This window comes from Mirounga leonina, unplaced genomic scaffold, assembly GCF_011800145.1.
Source record: "Mirounga leonina isolate KUSES-001 unplaced genomic scaffold, KU_Mleo_1.0 Mir_165, whole genome shotgun sequence".
In the NCBI taxonomy this organism is placed as follows: Eukaryota; Metazoa; Chordata; class Mammalia; order Carnivora; family Phocidae; genus Mirounga; species Mirounga leonina.
In genome coordinates, this window is record NW_023270415.1 from 934,504 (window position 1) to 958,773 (window position 24,270).

At 37.3% G+C, this 24,270-nt stretch overlaps 1 protein-coding gene across 5 annotated transcripts in view; it reads right to left on the reverse strand.

The window, feature by feature from the left end:
* Positions 1-24,270, reverse strand: part of PRKDC (protein kinase, DNA-activated, catalytic subunit) — a 243,275-nt gene that overhangs the window by 182,652 nt on the left and 36,353 nt on the right. For all 5 annotated transcript variants that reach the window (XM_035011118.1, XM_035011120.1, XM_035011117.1 and 2 more), the window contains 6 exons: positions 22,864-22,970; positions 20,726-20,816; positions 19,479-19,642; positions 18,655-18,807; positions 12,718-12,825; positions 1,983-2,209 (listed from right to left, as the gene is read on the reverse strand). In XM_035011118.1, coding sequence (XP_034867009.1) covers positions 1,983-2,209; positions 12,718-12,825; positions 18,655-18,807; positions 19,479-19,642; positions 20,726-20,816; positions 22,864-22,970 — 850 coding nt within the window. The remainder of the gene's footprint in view (positions 1-1,982; positions 2,210-12,717; positions 12,826-18,654; positions 18,808-19,478; positions 19,643-20,725; positions 20,817-22,863; positions 22,971-24,270) is intronic.

Here is a 24,270-nt window from a genome sequence, read left to right on the forward strand (position 1 = left end):
CCATTTTGAGTTAATTTTTGTGCATGGTGTAAGATACTAGAGTTTAGTTTCATTCTTTTGCATGTGGCTGTCCAGTTCTCCGAACACCAGCATGTAGTGAAGAGACTGTCCTTTTTCCACTGTTTATTCTTCACTCCTGGGTCAAAAATTAATTGACCATGTTTGCCTGAGTTTATTTCTAGGCTATTTTGTTCCATTAACCTGTTTTATGCCAATACCACACTGTTTTGATTACTACAGCTTTTGTAGTATAGTTTGAAATCAGGGTGCATGATGCCTCCAACTTTGTTCTTCGTTCTCAAGATTGCTTTGGCTCTTCAATGTATTTTGTTGTTCCACACAAATTTTAGGATTGTTTCGTTTCTATGAAAAATGCCATTAGAATTTTGATACGGATTGCACTGAATATGTTGATTGCTTTGAGGAATATGGACATTTTAACAATATAAATCCTTCCAATACATGAGCATGGTTTATCTTTCCACTGATTCTTCAGTTGCTTTCACCAATGTCTTATGGTTTTTAATGTATAGGTCTTTCATCTCCTTGGTTAAATTCATTCCTAGATATTTTATTCTTTTTGATGTGATTATGAGTGGGATTGTTTTCTTAATTTCACAGCCTGATATTTGGTTATTAAAGTATAGAAATGCAACAGATTTGTATATATAGATTTTGTGTCCTACAACTTTACTGAATTCATTTATTAGTTCTAATAGTTTTTTGGTGAAGTCTTTAGGGTTTTCTCTATATAATACTGTGTCATCTGAAAATTGTGACAGATTCATACATATGTTTTAAACACTCTTCTGTACATATAAGTTTCACAATTTTAAAAAGCTAAAAAAAAATAACATAGTGGCTTCAAACTTTAGTCAATTTTCATATAAATGTGCACATGTACACATATACACATACACAGTTTCCTATCCATCCATCCATCCTTCTCTATCATCTATCTTACTTTTACAATTGTTCCTTCTTCTTTATCATAACTGTCATTTCATGAGAGAACTATCTGGACCAAACAAAGTCAGGTTCCTCATTATAAGATTACTTGTAATCATTTACTACTACTTAAAAGAACTGATTTCAGCAACAAGTTTTACAATTATCTATGTAATTAATTATTATCTATCTCTTTTTTAAAATGTAATCCTCATGAATGGTTGTATCTGTTTATCATCAGCATTTGGCACAGTGCTTGGCACATAATATTCTTAATAAGTAACAATAAATGAATGAACAAACACTACTAAAACCTTAGGTCAGGGACTAATGATTCTTTTTTTTTTTTTTTTGATTTCTGAAACAACCCCTTCACTGGTGTCCTGGCCCTGTCTTATATCACTCAGATCTACTCTCCATATAGCTATGGGCAGGTGGATTTTAGGAAGAAATTTAAACATGCAGCTCTCTTCTCCCAAAACTCCAGGAACTTGTTGTCACTAGAAGTAACCTGTTTTTTAACAATACAAACAAAAGCTGCAGGCCAGTCTCACTATGCTCCCTTTCAAACTTCCAACTCCACAGTCAAGGAAAATAAAATGTCTTCATCTCCTTATATAACATCCTATTTTTTATCTCTACCCCATTTCTTTGATCTGAAATGCTTTGGCTGATTTATTTATCCTTTAAGCTTCATCTAAGTATAAACACTACAGGAAGACTTCTTTAACCTACTCAAGCTGGCTTAGATACTCCTCTTCTGTGCTCCAAAGATTATGTCCTCTGTTGCATTTAAAAGACTGCTGTGGTATTATGTTTGTACGTATTTCTCAGTAGTTTCTGAGCTTCCTGAATGCGAACTGTATTTTAATTCATTTTTTAATCCCCAGAAAATAGCACAGCATCTGACACATAATAGTTAACTAAATGCCTGATATATGAATACATGGATACATAAACAGCACTTTTCACAATCACTACTAAAAATTTCAAGAACTTATTTTATATTCTTCCGTGTCATATGGCTTACTTACCTGAATTCCCTATAGATATTATTAAAGGCAAGTGATGCTCCTAGCCTCTTGAAAGCATTAGGGTGAAGGGCAAAGCTGTACAGTCGCTTGAAAAGCGATTTGGTGTTTACTGGACTTTTTTCCTGCTGCTGCGGTGTTGTCTGCTTAATGGACCATTTGAGGAATTCACGAATACACCGACCACAAAAATCTCTTAAAGTACTGTCAACAGGGTCTACAATTCCATCCTAAAACAAAACATAAGATGTCAACTGAACACCCTGGTCTTTTCTGAGTATAACTACAACATGTTGTGAAAATTAATTTAGAGCACTATTCAAGAAAAAATAAGCACAAGTAAAACCAATCAGACGGTTTAGAAACTAAACTCTAATAACAATGTCCTTTTGACATAATGAAAACACTTTCTTTCCAAAAAACTAAGAAACGGGACGCCTGGGTGGCTCAGTCAGCTGAGTGGCTGCCTTCAGCTCAGGTTACGATCCCAGAGTCCTGGGATCAAGCCCCACATCGGGCTCCCTGCTCAGCGAGGAGCCTGCTTCTCCCGTCTGCTGCTCCCCCTGCTTCTGCTTGCTCTCTCCCTCTCTGCCAAATAAATGAAATCTTTAAAAAACAAAACATAAAACAAACAAAAAACTAAGAAACTGAAAAATCCATGAAAAAAAGAAAGACTATTTTAATTATGTAGTAACAAAATTTCTTCCTTTCCCTGAAGAAACTCAATGGCTATATCCTAAAAGTTTCTCTGGTGATTTTACTTTATAACAATATTTGAGATGCTTTATTGAGGTTAAAGAAAATAAGATCCTTCTGGGTTCCAAGAGAACTGTAATGCTACATAAAGAAAAATCATGGGGGAGAAGCAAGATGGTGGTGGAGGAGGAGACCTAAATTTCGTCTGGTCCCAGGAATTCAGCTAGATAGGTATCAAAGCATTCTGAACACCTACAAACTCAACATGAGATTGAAGAATAGCAGCAACTATCTGAACAGAAAAATGACCACTTTATGGAAGGTAGGATGTGCGGAGAAGTGAATCCGAGGCGATATTTGGGAAGATAAATGGCGGGGGGAGGGAGCCTCCATCAGCCGCTACCAGCAAGTGATAGAGCAGCGGGGCACAAAATCGGAACTTAAAGAAGTCGGCTCTGCTGAGGGACATGACTCCAGTGGCTAAGCGGGGGGTGGAACCCTTGCTGGGACAGTGTGGTCTCAGGACCCTCGGGGTCACAGGAAGACCAGGGGTGCCTGAGTGTGGCAGAACTCCCAGGTATCAGAGCAGGGAAACCGGCTGCACAGACGGAGCCGAGGAGTGGGCTCTCAGCTCAGAGTTGCCATAAACCATGATCCACGGCACAGTCGAGCCACTGCTCTTCCAGCAGGGACCCAACAAGCAGCAGATCTGGGGAGACTCCCCTTCCTCCCCTGGGAGGAGCGGCGCGGGAGCGCACTGCAGGGATCTGCTGGGTTTGGAGACTCCACACTGGGTCGTGTGCCAGAGATAGAAACGCTCGGTCACAGGCTGGGTGAGCACGAGTGCAGCTGGAGACTGGGGAGACGGGAGTGATTGACTGCTTTTCTCTGATGCCACACTGAGGAGTGGGTCCCCAAGTTCTCAGCTCCTCCAGCACCAGAGATCGGGAGACTGCCATTTTCACTCTCGTCGTCCAAAGCTGTAGAGAAAGCTTTCAGGGAATAAAAGCTCCGGAGAGCAAACCTGAGCAGATTACTTAGTCCGCCTGGGAAGGGCGGGGCAATTCAGCCTCGGGCAAAGACATTTGGGAACCATGGCAACAGGCCCCTCCTGCCGAAGATCAGCAAAAACATCCAGCCAAGACCAAGTTTAACAATCAATGAGAACTGCAAAACTCCAGAGCTAGGGGAATACAGCACATAGAAATCATGGCGTTTTTCCCATGATTCTTTAGTCTTCCATATTAATTTTTTAAATTTTCTTTATTTAAAAAATGTTTCTTTCATTTTCAACCAACAACTTATCAATTCCTTTTTATTTTTATTTTTTTAAAGATTTTATTTATTTCACAGAGAGATAGCGAGAGCAGGAACACAAGCAGATGGAGTGGGAGAGGGAGAAGCAGGCTTCCCGCCGAGCAGGGAGCCCGATGTGGGGCTCGATCCCAGGACCCTGGGATCATGACCTGAGCCGAAGGCAGACGCTTAACGACTGAGCCACCTAGGCGCCCCCAATTCCTTTTTAAAAATCTTTTTTAATTTTCCTTTTTACAACCATATTCTATCCCTTCATTGTATTTAACCTTATCTTTTGTGTATATATATATATATATATATATATACATGTTTCTCTTTCTTTAAAATTTTGGGATACAGTTTCCTCTCACAGACCAAAATATACCCTAAATCTCTAGTGTATGGCTTTGTTCTAGTCTCCTGCCTGATCACATTTTTTTTTTTAAATTTTTCTTCTTTCTTTTTTCAACCAACTTCTTATCAATTCCTTTTTAAAAATCTTTAATTTTCATCTTTACAGTCATATTCCATCAGTTCAATGTATTTACTCTTATTTTTGGATATACATAAGTGTTTTATTCTTTAAAGTTTGGGGAGGCACTTTATTCTTTCTTTTTTTTGGGGGGAGGCAGTTTATTCTAATAGACCAAAATACACCCAAAATCTAGTGTGTGGCTCTGTTCTATTCACCAGCCTGATCATATTCTTTTTTTTTTTTCTTTCCCTTTTTTTTCCTTTCTTTAACCCTGGTTTTGGGTCTCTTCTGATTTGTTTAGTGCATATTTTTCTGGGGTCATTGTTACTCTTTTAGTATTTTGTTCTCTCATTCATCTATTCTTATCTGGACAAAATGACAAGATAGAAAAAATCACCTCAAAAAAAAAAAGAACAAGAAGCAGTACCAACTGCCAGGGACCTACTCAATACGGACATTACTACGATGTCAGACCTAGAGTTCAGAATGATGATTTTAAAGATACTAGCTGGGCTTGAATGAAGCATGGAAGTTATTAAAGAAACCCTTTCTGGAGAAATAAAAGAACTAAAATCTAACCAAGTCAAAATCAAAAAGGCTATTAATGAGATGCTATCAAAAATGGAGACTTTACCAGCTAGGATAAATGAGGCAGAAGAGAGAATTAGTAATAGAGAAGGCCAAATGATGGAGAATAAAGAAGGTGAGAAAAAGAGAGAGAAACAACTACTGGATCATGAGGGCAGAATTTGAGAGATAAGTGATACCATAAGATGAAACAATATTAGAATAATTGGGATCCCAGAAGAAGGAGAAAGAGAGAGAGGGGCAGAAGGTATATTGGAGCAAATGTTCCCTAATTTGGGGAAGGAAACAGGCATCAAAATCCAGGAGGCACAGAGAACCCCCCTCAAAATCAATAAAAATAGGTCAACACCTCGACATCTAATAGTAAAACTTGCAAGTCTCAGAGACAAAGAGAAAATCCTGAAAGCAGCTCGGGACAAGAGCTCTATAACCTATAATGGTAGAAACATTAGATTGGCAGCTGACCTATCCACAGAGACCTGGCAGGCCAGGAAGGACTGGCATGATATATTCAGAGCACTAAACGAGAAAAATATGCAGCCAAGAATACTATATCCAGCTAGGCTGTCATTGGAAATAGAAGGAGAGATAAAAAGCTTCCAGGACAAACAAAAACTAAAGGAATTTGCAAACACAAAACCAGCCATACAAGAAATACTGAAAAGGGTCCTCTAAGCAAAGAGAGAGCCTAAAAGTAACAGAGACCGGAAAGGAACAGAGACAATATACAGTAACAGTCACCTTACAGGCAATACAATAGCACTAAACTCATATCTTTCAATAGTTACCCTGAATGTAAACGGGCTAAATGCCTCAATCAAAAGACACAGGGTATCAGATTGGATTAAAAAGGAAGACCCATCGATATGCTGTCTGCAAGAGACTCAATTTAGATTCAAAGACACCTCAAGATTTAAAGTGAGGGGGTGGAAAACCATTTCCCATGCTCATGGACATCAAAAGAAAGCTGGAGTGGCAATCCTTATATCAGACAAATTAAATTTTTAACCAAAGACTACGATAAGAGATGAGGAAGGCACTGTATCATACTTAAAGGGTCTATCCAACAAGAAGATCTAATAGTTTTAAGTATCTATGCCCCTAACATGGGAGCAGCCAATTATATAAGCCAATTAAGAACAAAATCAAAGAAACACATCAACAATAATACAGTAATAGTAGGGGACTTTAACACCCTCCTCAGTGAAATGGACAGATCTTCTAAGCAAAAGATCAACAAAGAAATAAAGGTTTTAAATGACACACTGGACCAAATGGACTTCACAGATATATTCAAAACATTTCACTCCAGAGCAACAGAATACACATTCTTCTCTAGTGCCCATGGAACATTCTCCAGAATAGATCACATCCTAGGTCACAAATCAGGTCTCAACTGGTACCAAAAGACTGGGATCATTCCCTGCATATCTTCAGACCATAATACTTTGAAACTAGAACTCAATCACAAGAGGAAAGTTGGAAAGAACTCAAATCCATGGAAGCTAAAGAGCATCCTACTAAAGAATGAATGGGTCAACCAGGAAATTAAAGAATTAAAAAAAATCATGGAAACAAATGAAAATGAAAACAAAACTTTCAAAATTGTTGGGATGCAGCAAAGGCAGTTCTAAGAGGAAAGTATATAGCAATACAAGCCTTTCTCAAGAAACAAAAAAAGTCTCAAATACACAACCTAACCCTACACCTAAAGGAGCTGAAGAAAGAACAGCAAATAAAGCCTAAACCAAGCAGAGCACAAGAAATAATAAATTTCAGAGCAGAAATCAATGAAATAGAAACCAGAGGAACGTAGAACAGATCAACAAAACTAGGAGCTGGTTCTTTGAAAGAATTAATAAGATTGATAAACCCCTGGCCAGACTTATCAAAAAGAAAACAGAAATGGGGGCGCCTGGGTAGCTCAGTTGGTTAAGCAACTGCCTTCAGCTCAGGTCATGATCCTGGAGTCCCTGGATCGAGGGCTAGTATCCAAAGTCTATAAAGAACTTAATTAAACTGAACACCCAAAGAACATCGGGCTCCCTGCTCGGCAAGGAGCCTGCTTCTCCCTCTAACCCTCCCCCCTCTCATATAGTCTCTCTCTCTCTGATTCTCACTCTCTCAAATAAATAAATAAAATTAAAAAAAAAAAAAAGAAAACAAAAATGACCCAAATAAAAAAAAATCATGAATGAAAGAGGAGAGATCACAACCAATACCAAAGAAATACAAATAATTATAAGAACATATTATGAGCAACTATATGCCAGCAAATTAGATAATCTGGAAGAAATGGATGCATTCCTAGAGATTTATAAACTACCAAAACTGAACCAGGAAGAAACAGAAAACCTGAACAGACCCATAACCAGTAAGGAAATTGAAGCAGTAATCAAAAATCTCCCAACATGGGGCACCTGGGTGGCTCAGAGGGTAAAGCATCTGCCTTCGGCTCAGGTTGTGATCCCAGGGTCCTAGGATTGAGCCCTGCATCTGGCTCCTGGTTCAGCGGGGAGCCTGCTTCTCCCTCTCTCTCTGCCTCTCCCCCCTGCTCATGCTCTCTCTCTGTGTATCTCTGTGTCTCAAATGAATAAAAATCTTAAAAAAAAAAAAATCTCCAACAATCAAGAGCCCAAGGCCAGATGGTTTCCCAGGAGAATTCTACCAAACATTTAAAGAAGAATTAATACCTATTCTTCTGAAACTGTTCCAAAAAATACAAATGGAAGGAAAACTTCTAAATTCATTTTACGAGACCAGCATTACCTTGATCCCAAAACCAGACAAAGACCCCATCAAAAAGGAGAATTATGGCTAGTGTATGGCTTTGTTCTAGTCTCCTGCCTGATCACATTTTTTTTTTGCCTGATCACCAATATCCTTGATGAACATGGATGCAAAAATTCTCACCAAAATACTAGCCAATAGGATCCAATAGTACATTAAAAGGATTATTCACCACGACCAAGTGGGATTTATCCCTGGGCTGCAAGGTTGGTTCAACATCCGCAAATCAGAACATTAATAAAAGAAAGAATAAGAACCACATGATCCTCTCAATAGATGCAGAAAAAGCATTTGACAAAGTACAGCATCCTTTCTTGATCAAAACTCTTCAGAGGGTTTAGATAGATAGTACATACCTCAATATCATAAAAGCCATCTATGAAAAACCCAGAGCAAATATCATTCTCAATGGGGAAAAACTGAGAGCTCTTCCCCTAAGGTCAGGAACACGGCAGGGATGTCCACTCTCATCATGCTATTCAACATAGTACTAGAAGTCTTAGCCTCAGCAATCAGACAACAAAAAGAAATAAAAGGCATCCGAATCGGTAAAGAAGAAGTGAAACTCTCACTCTTTGCAGATGATATGATACTTTATGTGGAAAATCCAAAGGCTCCACCCCAAAACTGCTAGAACTCATATAGCAATTCATTAAAGTGGCAGGAGATAAAATCAATGCACAGAAATCAGTGGCATTCCTATACACCACCAACAAGACAGAAGAAAGAGAAATTAAGGAGTCCATCCCATTTACAGTTGCACCCAAAACCATAAGATACCTAAGAATAAATCTAACCAAAGAGGCAAAAATCTGTACTCAGAAAACTATAGAATACTCATGAAAGAAACTGAGGAAGACATAATGAAATGGACAAACGTTCCATGCTCATGGATTGGAAGAACAAATATTGTGAAAATGTCTATGCTACCTAGAACAATCTACACATTCAATGCAATCCCTATCAAAATACCATGGATATTTTTCACAGAGCTGGAACAAATAATCCTAAAATTTGTATGGAACCGGAAAAGACCCCAAGTAGCCAGAGGAATGTTGAAAAAGAAAAGCAAAGCTGAGGGCATCACAATTCCGGACTTCAAGCTCTATTACAAAGCTGTCATCATCAAGACAGTATGGTACTGGCACAAAAACAGACACACAGATCAGTGGAAAAGAAAAGAGCCCAGAAATGGACCCTCAACTCTATGGTCAACTAATCTTCAACAAAGCAGGAAAGAATGTCCAATGGAAAAAAGACAGTCTCTTCAACAAATGGTGTTGGGAAAATTGGACAGCCACATGTAGAAGAATGAAACTGGACCACTTCCTTACACCACACACAAAAATAGACTCAAAATGGATGAAAGACTTAAATGTGAGACAGGAATCCATCAAAATCCTAGAGGAGAACACAGGCAGCAACCTCTTTGACCTCAGCCACAGCAACTTCTTCCTAGACACATCGCCAAAGGCAAGGGAAGCAAGGGGAAAAAGGAACTATTGGGACTTCATCAAGATAAAAAGCTTTTTGCACAGCAAAGGAAACAGTCAACAAAACCCAAAGACAACCTATGGAATGGGAGAAGATATTTTTAAATGACATATCAGATAAAGGGCTAGTATCCAAAGTCTATAAAGAACTTAATTAAACTGAACACCCAAAGAACAAATAATCCAATCAAGAAATGGCTAGAAGACATGAACAGACATTTTTCCAAAGAAGATATCCAAATGGCCAACAGACACATGAAAAAGTGCTCAACATCACTTGGCATCAGAGAAATACAAATCAAAAAACCTCAATGAGATACCATCTCACACCAGTCAGAATGGCTAAAATTAACAAGTCAGGAAACAACAGATGTTGGCGAGGATGCAGAAAAAGGTGAACCCTCCTACACTGTTGGTAGGAATGCAAGCTGGTGCAGCCACTCTGGAAAACAGTATGGAGGTTCCTCCAGATGTTGTAAATAGAACTACCCTATGACCCAGCAACTGCACAACTGGATATTTCCCAAAGATACAAATGTAGTGATCTGAAGGGGCACATGCACCCCAATGTTTGTAGCAATAATGTCCACGATAGCCAAACTATGGTAAGAGCCAAGATGTCCATCAACAGATGAATGGATAAAGATGATGTGGTATAGGGCGCCTGGGTGGCTCAGTTGGTTAAGCGACTGCCTTCGGCTCAGGTCATGATCCTGGAGTCCCGGGATCAAGTCCCACATCAGGCTCCCTGCTCAGCAGGGAGTCTGCTTCGTCCTCTGACCCTATCCCCTCTCAGGTGTTCTCTCTCTCTCAAATAAATAAATAAAATCTTTAAAAAAATTTAAAAAAAAAAAAGATGATGTGGTGTATATATATATATATATATATATATATATATATATATACACACACACACACAATGGAATATTATGCAGCCATCCAAAAAAATGAAATCTTGCCATTTGCAACAATGTGGAGGGAACTAGAGGGTATTATGCTAAGTGAAATAAGTCAATCAGAGAAAGACAAATATCATATGATCTCACTGATATGAGGAATTTGAGAAACAAGACAGAGGACCATAGGGGAAGGGAGGGAAAAATGAAACAAGATGAAACCAGAGAGGGAGACAAACCATAAGAGACTTTTAATCTCAGCAAACAAACTGAGGGTTGGTGGAGTGGAGGGGGGTGGGAGTTATGGGGTGGCTGGGTGATGGACATTGGGGAGGGTATGTCCTATGGTGAGCGCTATGAATTGTGTAAGACCCATGAATCACAGTCCTGTACCCCAAAACAAATAATATGTTAATAAAAAAAAAAAGAAATACAGAAACAAAAAAAAAAAGAAAAATCACATGGAAATGTGGTTCTGAAAATATAAGTTTCCATAAAAGCAGTCTCCTAGAGGCGCCATTTTTAAGTATCTGAAAAAAAATGCAAAGAAGGAAATTTGAATGTTTTTGTTTCATTCTAGACCTAATTCCCTCTTAGATCTGTGTAGGAAAGGTTTAACTTGAAAAACTATACTGAACACTGAAATAAGGGAGTTCTTCTACCTAACATCCCAGTTATTTGCTACATTCAAAATCTCTGATTACAGTGCTATTTCGAATTCAAGAAGCAATTAACTGTGGAAATGTGAAGAGGTGATACTTACTGCTTCTCAGAGCAGTGGTAAATAAAGCATGTGGTAACATTAGGGAATTAGCAATTCTTCCTGGGAAACCTATAGACATGCTTTCACTCAAGCGCTGTACCAACTTCACATTTCCTCCTTTATCTTTCCTTTCCTCAACTATCTCACTTTACATTATCATGATCTTATCTGATTTCTTTCTGAAACCCTTACTTAAGCCCCTTCAAGGATCAAGAGGGCAAGAGAAACAGCTTAGACAGAAACTTCAGAATAGAAACATTAGAATAAATTCATCTGAATGAAAATAAGCCGCAAGTTAAATTTAATTAAATGTATTTATTATAGGCAAGACTCACTGGTAGACACTGCAGGGAATTAAACCACAGATACCATGTCACCATCCTAATTTAAAATGTTCAGTAACTCCCACTGCCCACAACATGGCATCCAACTAGGGTAACTCTGAGAATGAAGAGAGACACATACACAACCAGTATAATCAGGACTGTCTTGGGAAAACTGGAGCATGTGGTTGCCCTACATGCAATGTTCTGCTGCTCTGCCTGACATGTCTTCCCAGCCTGCCTCACAATATGCTCCCATGCAAGCAAAACACAACAGCCGAAATCCTCACAAACACACCAAGCACCTACTGCCTTTATTTCCTCTGTCCAGATGCCCAATGTCAAATTCCTCATTTCCTCTGGCTCCTCTCAAAGTTAACAGAAAGTGACACACACATTCAAATTGGAATCAGTTTACAAAAACATGGAATTAAAAGAAGTCTGTTTGGATGAACTTGCTATCCACTTAACTGGAGCTTCTGATTCCAAAGTCAATATATGACAAAACCAAATTATTGGATGAAAAAACAGGTAAAAGCAAATATGATGACATTTAAAGGAATCCAATGTAAACTCATTTGCAAAAACTCAGAAAATTATAATAAAATCAGTGTCAAAAGACACTAAGGCTTTAGCTGACCTCCCTGCTTCTGCCTTCAATGAACTAGTGATCAAATCTTAATGATTCTACTTTATAGTCTCAGGATAGTTCTACAGAAATGGATACTCTTTCTAGGGCTCTTTAGTTGTCGAATCTGAATGCAGGAGAAAACTGGATAAGCTCAAAAAATTCCTTTTACTCTTAATTATTGTACTATAGATTTTTTTTTTTTAAAAAGAGGGTATTGCAACTGATGAAAAGTCTAAGCACATTCTTATTCACTCCTCCTACTCTACACACACACACACACACACACACAGAGCCTTAACATAATGAAGTCTGTCAATTTACAACCACTCTCCCAAAAAAGAGGACAAAATAACAACAACAAAATGTGCAGGGGCACCTGGGTGGCTCAGTCGGTTGAGCATCTAACTCTTAGTTTTGGCTCAGGTCATGATCTCATGGGTCATGGGATCGAGGCCCATGTCAGGCTCTGCACTCAGCAGGGAGTCTGCTTGAGGATTCTCTCCCTTTGCCCCTTCCCCCACTTGTGTGTGCTCTCTCTCTCTTTCTCTCAAATAAGTAAATCTTAAAAAATGTGCCCACTGCTTGTAGATATTTAAAAGTAACACTTCAGTAAATAACTATGGCATCCTGTCGGTTAAAATGTCATTTCACAAATTCTCTAAAACAAAAGAAAAAGACAATATGACCTAGCTACAAGCTACATTTTGATATCTTGACAGGTAATTTTTCTTAAAGTTCTAAACACAGATAAATGCAAATAACAGGAAAAGAATCAACCATTACTTACCAATATCGTTTCTAGTAAGGCGACAGTATCCTGACTTTCAAATTTCTTATTGTTTGTGAACCAGTGAATCAGTTGCATAACTAGGGGCTCATATAGTTGCCTTGTCACCTGAAGAACAATACCATTAGAGTTTATTTTCTTTATGGTAAAGTAATTTAATATTGGAAAGAGTTCTGTCTAAATGACAGGAAAAATTAAGTAATAATACAATGGTTTTATTAGTTTCCTTTTCTAGTTAAAATTCAATGATGAACATGTTCTTTCTAGCTCTTCTTCGCTGTTTCCTGAGTCCAGCAGAGAAAAATATGCATACTAAAACTTATTGTTCTTCAATTATGGAGGCAGATATTGTTTGTTTCTTAAAAATATTTATCTTCATTAATTTGATCCTAAACATGCATATAAGGTATTCTGGATCAGAGACATTATCATTATTCAACTAAAAAGCAAATACTGACCAGGTGCCTGGGTGGCTCAGTCGGTTAAGCATCCAACTCTTGATATCAGCTCAGGTCATGATCTCAGGGTCATGAGATTGAGCCCCAATGCCTAGCATGGAGCCTGCTTAAGATTCTCTCTCTCCCTCTCCTTTGGCCCCGTGCCCCCCCACCCTGTTCTCCCTCTCCCTCTCTCTCCCCCAAAAAAGGCAAATAATGACCACGTGGTTCCCTACAGCATGATTCACACCCTTGTGGTGACAAAATGAAAGTCAGATCAACACCCTATGTATACAAACTTTAAAGCCCATATCACAGAAGAAGAGATAAAGGACAAAGAATCAACTCTCTCACCCTGCCAAAAAGGAGTAAAATCTTTACTACTTAGAGCTTGGGATGGAAAAGATCTTGGGTTCTCACTCCAACCTTCTAGAATGTAAATAAAGTTTCTCCAGGAGCAGAGAGCCTTGTGGGTCTCTGGCTTTTACAATCCCAGATGTCTGCCAGGCCTGGACTCCTCCCCTCTGAAAGATAATACCCAGGGAGACAGTACTCATCTTCCTGGAACCTTGGGAGCTTAACGTGGTGGCCTAGTCTGGTGTGACCATGTGATCTCTTGGGTAGTTAAAAGAGGTCTTATTATCCTTTTGGATCATAGCAATTACCTACACAAATGATTACACATCTAATCCTCATTATATATGAAAAGTAAAATGTTTATGGCAGAAATGAAGGCAAACTTTGTATCTTAAACATTTCTGTGTCTCAGAAGGCTAAGGCTCCTATAGAAATACCAAGAAATCCAGGGGAGTTCTATCTCCCCACTGACACTGAGCTCAAGAATGAAGCACTTTGGTATGTATATCATGTCAAAACCATGTAAAATGTCTTGGGACTCAGACTAAACAACACAGTCCTCTTGCCCTTGGATATTTTTCCCCAAAAGAGTATCTTTCTAACCTTAGGATTAATCAAAGTAAAAGATTGATTATTTTTTTATTTTTCATTTTTTATTTATTTTTTATTTATTTATTTATTTGTTTGTTTGACAGAGAGAGACACAGCGAGAGAGGGAACACAAGCAGGGGGAGTGGGAGAGGGAGAAGCAGGCTTCCCGCCGAGCAGAGAGCCCGATGCGGGGCTTGATCCCAGGACCCTGGGATCATGACCTGAGCTGAAGGCAGATGCTCAACCAACTGAGACACCCAGGCGCCCCAAGTTCTTACCTTTAAGTGTGGAAGTTTAACTTGGTCTTAAAGCATCACTTTTTTTCCCCAAAAGAATTACACTCTCTTATCCATAGTAAGTAAATTATATACATATAATACACATGCATACACAGAAATGTATATATATACATATACACACCTTATAGAAACTACAGAAAATGTAGAAAACTATATCTACAATCCTATATCCCAAAGATAATGACTGAGAACATTCAAAATCACTGTAACTTTCAAAATATTTTATTTACACACATTTAAATATACATATATGCATATGTAAAAATAAATACACATTTTTGTAACCACTTTTCCTCTTAATTTTGAGTATTTTCATATAAATACATAAGCTATATCAATATTTTATTAGCTGCCTCGTATCTCATATATAGATATACCATGATCCAGTTGCCCAAATCCTATTATTAGAAATGCAGGTATTTCTGACTATTAGGAAGAAATCACTGAAAAGTCACATACACTGTTCTGAGCACATCTGTAGTAATCAAAGTATTGGTCCAGGGTGCAGGTCACCCAGCCTTTTGCTCTGCCCACCTATAGCCTGGGTCCATTCACATTCCCACCAGCCACAACTCTCAAGGTCCTTTCCCTACATGCTTGTCAACACTAAACACTGTCAATTTTTTAAAGTATTTGACAATAGGGGCGGCCTGTGTGGCTCAGCCAGTTAAGCATCTGCCTTCAGCTCAGGTCATGATCCTAGGGTCTTGGGATCCAGCCCCACATTGGGCTCTCTGTTCAGAGCTGGGGAGGCTGCTTCTCCCTCTCCTTCTGCTGGTCCCCGTGCCTGTGCTCTCTCTCTCAAATAAATAAATAAAATCTTTAAAAAAATAATAATAAGATAAAATATTTGACAATAGATGTAAACAATATCATTTTAATTTGAATTTCCTTGTTTACTAAAAAGATGAAATATTTAAAAGTATCTTTCATTGGCTATATATATCTCTTATTTATCAACTGTCTATTTGTGTTTTTTTTTTTTTTTTTTAATATTTTATTTATTTGACAGAGAGAGAGATAGCGAGAGCAGGAACACAAGCAGGGGGAGTGGGAGAGGGAGAAGCAGGCTTCCCGTGGAGCAGGGAGCCCGATGTGGGGCTCGATCCCAGGACCCTGGGATCATGACCTGAGCCGAAGGCAGACGCCTAACGACTGAGCCACCCAGGTGCCCCTCTATTTGTGTTCTTTATCCACTTGCCCATTTAAGGCTCTTTTATCCTCAGTGGAGTGTTGCAAAAAAATTTCCCTACGTTATGTACATAGAAAAATTGTGTTTTTTGTGCCATTCAGTATTTTTAAGCATTTATAAAGTCAAAACTGTCAAGACGTTAATATTTTTCTTCCATATATCTGCTTCTATATTTTGTAGGAAAATCTCCCTTTCTATGCAGACTTTAGGGAAAGACGTGGAAGGATGCCTATAATGTAATGATAACAAAGTCCATCCAAGTAGCAGAAATCACATTTTGTACATAAAAGTTTTTGAATATGCATGTTTGTGAAAACATGTTTTTACAAAGATCTGGGCATATATTCACCAACCTTTCAGCAGGGGAGAAAGTGGCTTTTCCAGGGGAATAAGAGTGGGAAAGAGGTGATGAGATGGGAGATTCACTTTTAGCTTCATGTGTTTCTATATTAAGTAACATATTTTATCAATAAAAAAGACCATTCTGATCCAAAGATACACACAGACATGTTATAACTCATTACATTTTTCTGTAATATAGTTTGTTTTTCCTTCTCTTAATTTGAAATTAATTTTTCATGTTAGCCAACTGGCCTAATATGATTTACTAAATGATCCATTTCTAACTTAGAAAGCCTCTTCTACCATATATACAATTTTTATGTATACACATGAGTCCACTTGGCAGCTATAAGATCCTCCCACCAATCTATCTGTGCCTAGTTCAATGCTATTATATTTAACATGGTTTCATTTTAACATCTGCTAAGGCAAGACTTCCTTTAGTACTCTACCCTTTCAAAATTTTTCTTGGTTAGGCTCAAGCAATTATTCTTTCAGATTACTTTTTGGGTTAAAATGAAATTAATTCTGGGCTTTCTGCTGGAATGATACCAAACTTAATGACTGATTAGGGAAGAGCTGGCATTTTTTCAATATTAATTCTTCTTTTTTTTTAAAAAAGATTCCATTCATTTATTTGAGGGGGGGCACAAACAAGGGGAGGGGCACAGGGAGAGGGAGAAGCAGGCTCCCTGCTGAGCAGGGAGCCCAATGCAGGGCTCAATCCCAGGACCCTGAGATCATGACCTGAGCCGAAGGCAGATGCTCAACTAACTGAGCCACCCAGGTGCCCCACAATATTGATTCTTCTATCTCAAGTACAGAGCATGCTCATTTTTTTTTTTTAAAGATTTTTTATTTATTTATCTGAGAGAGAGAATGGGAGACAGAGAGCATGAGAGGGGGAGGATCAGAGGGAGAAGCAGACTCCCCGCCGAGCAGGGAGCCCGATGTGGGACTCGATCCCGGGACTCCAGGATCATGACCTGAGCCGAAGGCAGTTGCTTAACCAACTGAGCCACCCAGGCGCCCCAGAGCATGCTCATTTTATATTCATAAAATATACATCACCTGGCATATTAAAATTTATTTAAAGACATTTTATATATATATATTTGATGCTGCTATTAATGAGATGCTGTAAACATATTTACATATTTTCCAAGTGGTCAATACTAATATTAAAGATATATAAGAATGCTGGGACGCCTGGGTGGCTCAGTCAGTCGAGTGTCTGACTTTTGATGTAGGCGCAGGTCATGATCTCAGTGTTATGACATCAAGCCCAGTGTCAGGCTCCACGCTGAGGGTGGAGTCTGTTTAAGATTCTCTCTCTTTCTCTCCCTCTGCCCCTCCCCCCCCCAGTTCTCTCTCTAAAAGAAAAACTATATATATGTATGTATTTATGAGAATACTCATATATGAGAATTTTGTAATTCATCAGCTTCTTCCTTTACTAACTCCTCGAGTTTAGCAGTTGGTATTTTTGGGCTTTCCAGGTTTAATAAAAAAAATTATAATCAAAATAATAATCTCTTCTCCTTCCTTTCTACTGTCCTTGTCCTCAGGGAACTCAGCCTGGTGAGAGGCTCAAATACTAACCACTTCAAATAATTAATTAAATGCACATGAAGTAATACTAAACAACCACTCCATACTACAGGAACTGCTCTGGTTAGGTGCTGGAGGTGCCCCTCAACAGGCCAACTCACTGCCTCACCTTGGGCTTCTGTCCTGGCCCAAGCACAAGGCATTAGTGCCTCATGCCTGGGGATGATTTGGCTCTAGTCTTCAGGGAGACATTCTTTATCGTATTAAAGATAACATTAAACTCTTCCTAGTTTAGCAGGACAAATACCTTTTAGGCTTCTATGGTGACAATCACTGCTTCTGAAATCTGATTCTGTGGTGAATTTCCAGTTTTAAACAAAAATCCTATTTATTCACAGCACATCTTAATACTTTGCTGGATTGTATTCATTTATATATGGTGAAGAATGTTCCATCTATATTTTTAAATGAGGTTTTGTTTGTTTGTTTGTTTTTAAGATTTTGTTTATCAGAAAGAGAGAGAGCGCACAAGCAGGGGGAGTGGCAGGCAGAGGGAGAAGCAGTCTCCCTGTGAAGCAAGGAGCCCAATGTGGAGCTCCATCCCAGGACCCTGGGATCATGACCTGAGCTGAAGGCAGAAGCTTAATGAATGAGCCACCCAAGCGCCCCTCAAATGAGTTTTTCATTTAGTTTCCTTTTTTATGTGTGCACCCTAGTATCAGAGATATACTAGCTTCATCAACTGAACTGAGAATTCTAGTTTTTTCTCCTTCATTGCAGCAATGGAGAATTTACCACAAATTCATCAGGCAGAGGCCATTTGTCAACATTTGCAATCTTGTACATGGTTACCTATCTCTCCTTCACTCCTTGAGACTGTAAGTCCCTACATGAGGGGAGACTGCCAACTCAGCTTTAGATGCCTACCCTATCAGTAACTGTTCAGTGATTCATTCCCAAATTGTGGCACATTAAAAATCACCAGGAGAGCTTTTAAAAGTCCCAATCCCTAAGGTCAAATCCCTGAGGAATTAAATCAGTCAGAAGGGGCAGCAGCCAAGTAGCAGTATTTAAGATCCCCAGGGCATTCCAACCTGCAGCAAGCTCTGACGATCACTGAACTAGACCCAACTTTGCAACTGTGTCAGATTCAAAATCATTCACTTACCTGATCTACATCACATGCAAGTTGAAGTAGCACAGGAAAAGTTCGCTTGTAGAGCTGGTACATGGGTGGGAAACCTTGATCACCTTCAGGCATTTGAGTGGCTTTTCCCAACATAAACATAACTATGCTGTGTAAAAGCTCACAAGCCGCAACCTAAAATAAGCCAGGAGTTCAACCGAGTTTAAGTTTCCAGGTTTACAAGGGAAGAATATTTTGAAATGTTAACTCCATTTAGCCCTTTAAAAAGAAACTTTTTACAGCAGATGTAAAATATATAAATTTATATAATTATACTTAGCTGGAAGTAGCACTTCTTGTGTAAAATTAATGCTCTGGGCACTTTAGTCTGTATCCAAGAGGTAAGAATTGAAACTTAAAAGATTTAGACAAATTGGGACTAGTACATTCATAGAAATATATTTCACTGTGGCCATTACTACAGAACTTTGCTTCGATTGTTAACACATTTTCAACCATCACTTTTAGTAAATATACTTTTAAAGTACTTCAGAAATTTACAAATGAATTTCATAAAAACTTGAGATTATGTGTTTCTAATCTCCCAGGTTAAGGAGATAACGGTGCACAGACTGGAAATCACTTTTAAATGCCCTTTGTACTGTATTTTCTATTATGAACAGTCTTGGTGTATTAATGTTTTGCCAGGTTATTATCTATTAGATATTTCCTTTTTATCAGTGACACTACTTCTGATAACTGAATCATTGTCTAATTACCATATTATGGAAAATATAAAATTAGTGATATTGGAATTCAGGTTTTAAAAAGCAGAGATTCTAAATAATGTGTAATGAAAAAAGTACTTTAGTTTGTCTGTCGCTAGCTGAAAGAGCTAATTCTGTGACCCGAGGCAAGAACACATCCAGATAAATGACAGGTTTCATTTCTATAAACGGTACTGCAAAACTGAGTCTTTTTTCTCTGTCCCATGCCACACATTTCTTCATCATTTCATCTGAGGATGCAACTGTTAAAAAAAATCAGGAAGAGCATGTTTTCATTCAAAATCTTTCTAATAGCAATTGCTCTACAATTCATTAGTGAAAGAAGAGTGTGTTAAGTATGTTATTCATCTTTCCTTTTCTGTTTTGTTTTACTTCAGACATGTAATTACAACATTAGAAACCACTGACAAACTATTTCTAACTTCGATTTAAAGTAAAATTATTTTTTGGGGTGCCTGGCTGGCTCAGTCGTTAAGTGTCTGCCTTCGGTTAGGGTCATGGATGGTCCCAGGGTCCTGGGATTGAGTCCCACATCGGGCTCCCTGCTCAGTGGGAAGCCTGCTTCTCCCTCTCCCACTCCCCCTGCTTGTGTTCCCTCTCTGTCTGTCAAATAAATAAATAAAATCTTTAAAAAAAAAAAAAAGTAAAATTATTTTTAAACAAATTTAACAGTCTAGGAATGTTTAATTTCCATTTTCAGTAAGAATTATTTTAGGTGTTACATGGAAAAATGATAAAAGAACAATATTTTTATTAAAAATCTCCCCTTTGTAAAACTTATTTTCTCAGTATAGGTTCTAACTTCCTAAATAACCAAAAGTCACTAGTATACTTAATATGAAATTTCAAAACTAAAAATACAGATGAATTTTTACTAATCTAAAATATTGATTCCAGTCAAAAACACTCTAGAAATATCCAAATACTAAGAATATCGTATTTTTTTTATGTAATGTTAATCACCATACATTACATCATTAGTTTTTGATTAGTGTAAAAATATCGGATTTAAAAAAGATTAACTTTGAATTCCTGACACAATGTTTAATATTTTAAAAAAAATGTCAAACTAGATTCTGTTTCAAAATGGAAAATGTACTTAACAAATCAGGCTAGAACATTTTCCCAACTAGTGGTGAATTATCCAGATTGCATGGGTATAGTCAAAGCATTTCATTAGGCAAAATACTGTTCTTTGTAATCTTATTTGAAAATATATAAATCACATATAGGAGCAAATACCAGAATATACCATGATCTTTACACATCCAAATTAAAGTACAAATACATCTACAGAGGTAAATTTATTTTAAAGCAAAGTTTACCTGTTAGGAGATTTTTGTTTATTTGTCCTCCTAGAAAGCCAAGCATTTGTACTACTCTAATCCTTATTTCTTCTAAGGACAGTGCTTCATTCTGCAAATTTGAACAATGATATACATGTGATGATAAGAGAGTTAAAAATTAAGAGAATTATGAGAGGAAAAAATAAACTATTTTACGACCCTCTCTGTTATTAATGTCTCTTAATGGCTCATTATATCTACATAGTACTGCTGTTAATATTATTGCAAATTCATGGAAAGAAGTCACATGTTTTCCAGTTTTGCAGTTAGATATCCATTTCCAAGGCCAGCAGTTCCAAAGTTTCGGCAGGACCCTTTATACCCTTAAAAAATACTGAGGATCCCCAAAGAACTTTTAAAGTGGATCATATTTATCAATATTTATCATACTAGAGATTAAAACCTTGACATTGTTATTATTTTATTTAAAAATATGAAACCCATTACACGTTAACAAATGACATAGTTTTAGGAAAAGTAACTGTATTTTCCAAATAAAATTTAAAAACCTCAGGAAAGTGACACTTTCACATTTGTGCATCTCTTTGTCTGGCTCACTAGAAAACAACTATGGTGATACGTTGTTTGGGCCATGCTTGGAAGAGGGGGGTGTATTTTAATAATCTTTTTAGATAACTGTGGTTATTCTTTGACACTACTCTAAAACTGAACAAGTGGTAAGGTCTGTTACATTAAAATCCATTGGTCTATCTTGCACTTTGAGTGGATTTTTTTTTTACCCATGCATGATTTGGTAGCATAATGTACTGGTCATCTCAAAATATTGGTTTATTCGGTTATGCAGATCTTCCAAATGTTTACACATTTCATTACATATGGAAAAAAAAAATCACATTTGTTAATATCACCAATCTCTTCAGAAAAATCTTTAAGTACTGAGAAGCTGTCAAGCTCATGGTGATGGTTTCAAGTTTTCCAAAATTTAATTTTTGTTTAAAAAGCTTGAATTTTATCATTGGCAACAAATAATCTCAAATGTTTTCTTTGAAGTGACAGGCTCACTCTATTTATTTTAGATAAAATCTCTGCCAAATACTGAATAGCTACAGTTTGTCTTGTCAGTTGTTCTTTCAAGTAAAAATGGTGTTCATGAAATAAGTCGCTACTTGAGCTCACAGCTCAAAGCATTACAAAAGTGCTTTTCCTGAAGAGAACTGTTACACTGCACTATGCAGTAGACTGTTTTATGCATACTTCCTGTTTCATCACACAGAACATTAAAAAGACATGCCTTCAAGGGTCAAGATTTAATAAAGTGCTAAGGAACCAACAGTGTTACCCACCATTACACCACAGTGCAAATGTCACTGAGTAAAAATAGTTTTGGCCTTGTACCCTGGAACCCACAGGGGTCCTCACTTCAAGAACCACTCTCCTAGAGAATATGGGATTATGTATCTGTAAAGAAATTTTATTTGCAAAACTTGAGGTATTCTCAAGTAATTTTAACTTGCCTTATTTATATGTGATAAAATAATTTAAATATTTTAGACAGACATTTCCAGTTGTATGCAGTCTCTCAATCAAAAGCTGTCAAAGATAATGAGGTAGAAAGAATTTACCCTGGAGCTTGCATTATCAGTTCTAAACATAAGAAGTTTTTCAAATTTTAATTTTCACTTCATACCTAAAATACATATTTTCTCTATACTGTTTTCTCTCTTTATTCTTTTTTTCCTATTACATTATACGCCACATCTCAAAAACCTGATCTTAAGAAATCATCACCAAAAAACACAAAAACTGGCATGAATTAAATTTGATAAAATGATATATTTTAAGATCTAGTATGTAAATGATTCACTCTTACATACCCATATCAATATTCTGATTGCTTATTGAATATGAAACATACTACTTTTTATTATCCACTAAATACATCTGAAGGTGAAGAAAACAGGAAAACAAGATCAAGACAATAAACCAAAGAGTTAATATTTCTTACATTCTTACAGCTAAAAACATATTGAAATTATTTTTATACTGCAATTTATATATAAGAATTAACATTTTAAATGAAGATTTTTACTTTTCATAAGCATTAGAATCTAATCTCTGCATTGTTTAAGGTAAAGAAAATACAAGGGATTTCTTACTGATGAAATGTTCTTTGTCTTTTTCAGATGCTTTAATAAAACTTTATTAAATCCTTTCTGGGCAGCTTGAGAAAGTGCTGACACTTCCCAATTGTTCTTGGTCTCATCTATCAACAATAAACAAAAATCAATTTTAAATAGCATTCATTCAGTTTTTTGATGAATACTAGGGAACACACAATATTGCCAAATAGAAGCATTAAAATCCTAATTTTAATTATGGTTAAAATGTTTTGACAACAAAAGGAAATTATAGTGGTTGTCCTGGTTTAAATATCATTGTCTACTAAAAGGAACATGGTTCCTTGGAGAAGTGGCTAACTCCAGAGAATGGGCAGACCTGTATTTATAAGAGGAGCCTGAATCACTTTGTGGTTCCAGAAGTAAGGAGCTGCTTGAAGAAATGCAGCCAGCCCCCATTCTTTATATGAAAGCCAAATTGAAACAATCTGAGCTTCAAAATTAATAATAATAAAAGATTGGAGTCATTGGAAAAGGATCCACAAGTCCCTACTAATAAAAATAGGTGAGAAAAGAAAGTTACTGCTTATAGTAAAATGCCAACTAGTATACAGGAATGATGGAGTTGGAAAATTACTATTTTGCAACGATCACAGCATTAATGAATATTAGGAATAATCATCAAGGGACACTAAAACTATTATGGTGAAAACTCAGTGAGAAGCAATGAGGAGCTGTAAAATATCTCCTTATAAATTTTTTTTGAAATGATCATAAACTTAGAGAAAATTTTAAAGTATGATACAAAACTTCCTTCCTGAACCACTTAAGAGTAAATTACCAACCTGATGCCCCCTCATCCCTGATATTTCAGTCCTGCAAGGACATTCTCCTATGTGACAGCCACGTCAACTATCCAAATCTGGATACTTGTCTTGAGACATGACCCACAATTAATCCTCAGCTCCATTCATGTTCCAGCATCGATCCTAATAACGTCTTTAGTTCAGAACCATGACATATTTAGTTGTCCTGTCTTTTTAGTATCCTTTAAACTGAAACAGTTCTTCAGTCTTCCCTTGAATTTCATGATTTGAACACTTAAAAAATTATATGCCAGGAATTTTGTATACTGTCCTTCTATTTGATTTGTCTAATGTTTTCTCATGATTAGATTCAGGTTGTAGAAGCCAGTTTAACATTTTACTAGTTCCTTTATTACTACTGAGTTAAATAAAATCTTTGACACGTGCACTTTATACCAATGTAGAGTTACAGTTTTAAAACTATAAAGTTATTTTTCACTAGTTCTGGAGATGTCCAGTGTTTTGGCTGACAGAGCCAGGTAAGCTGCTTTGCTGGAAGACACCTCAGGGATGGTTTAATCCCAGCATGTCTTTTCTTGGCTCCCGAAGTGAATCCCAAATGATAACAGAACCTTACCTC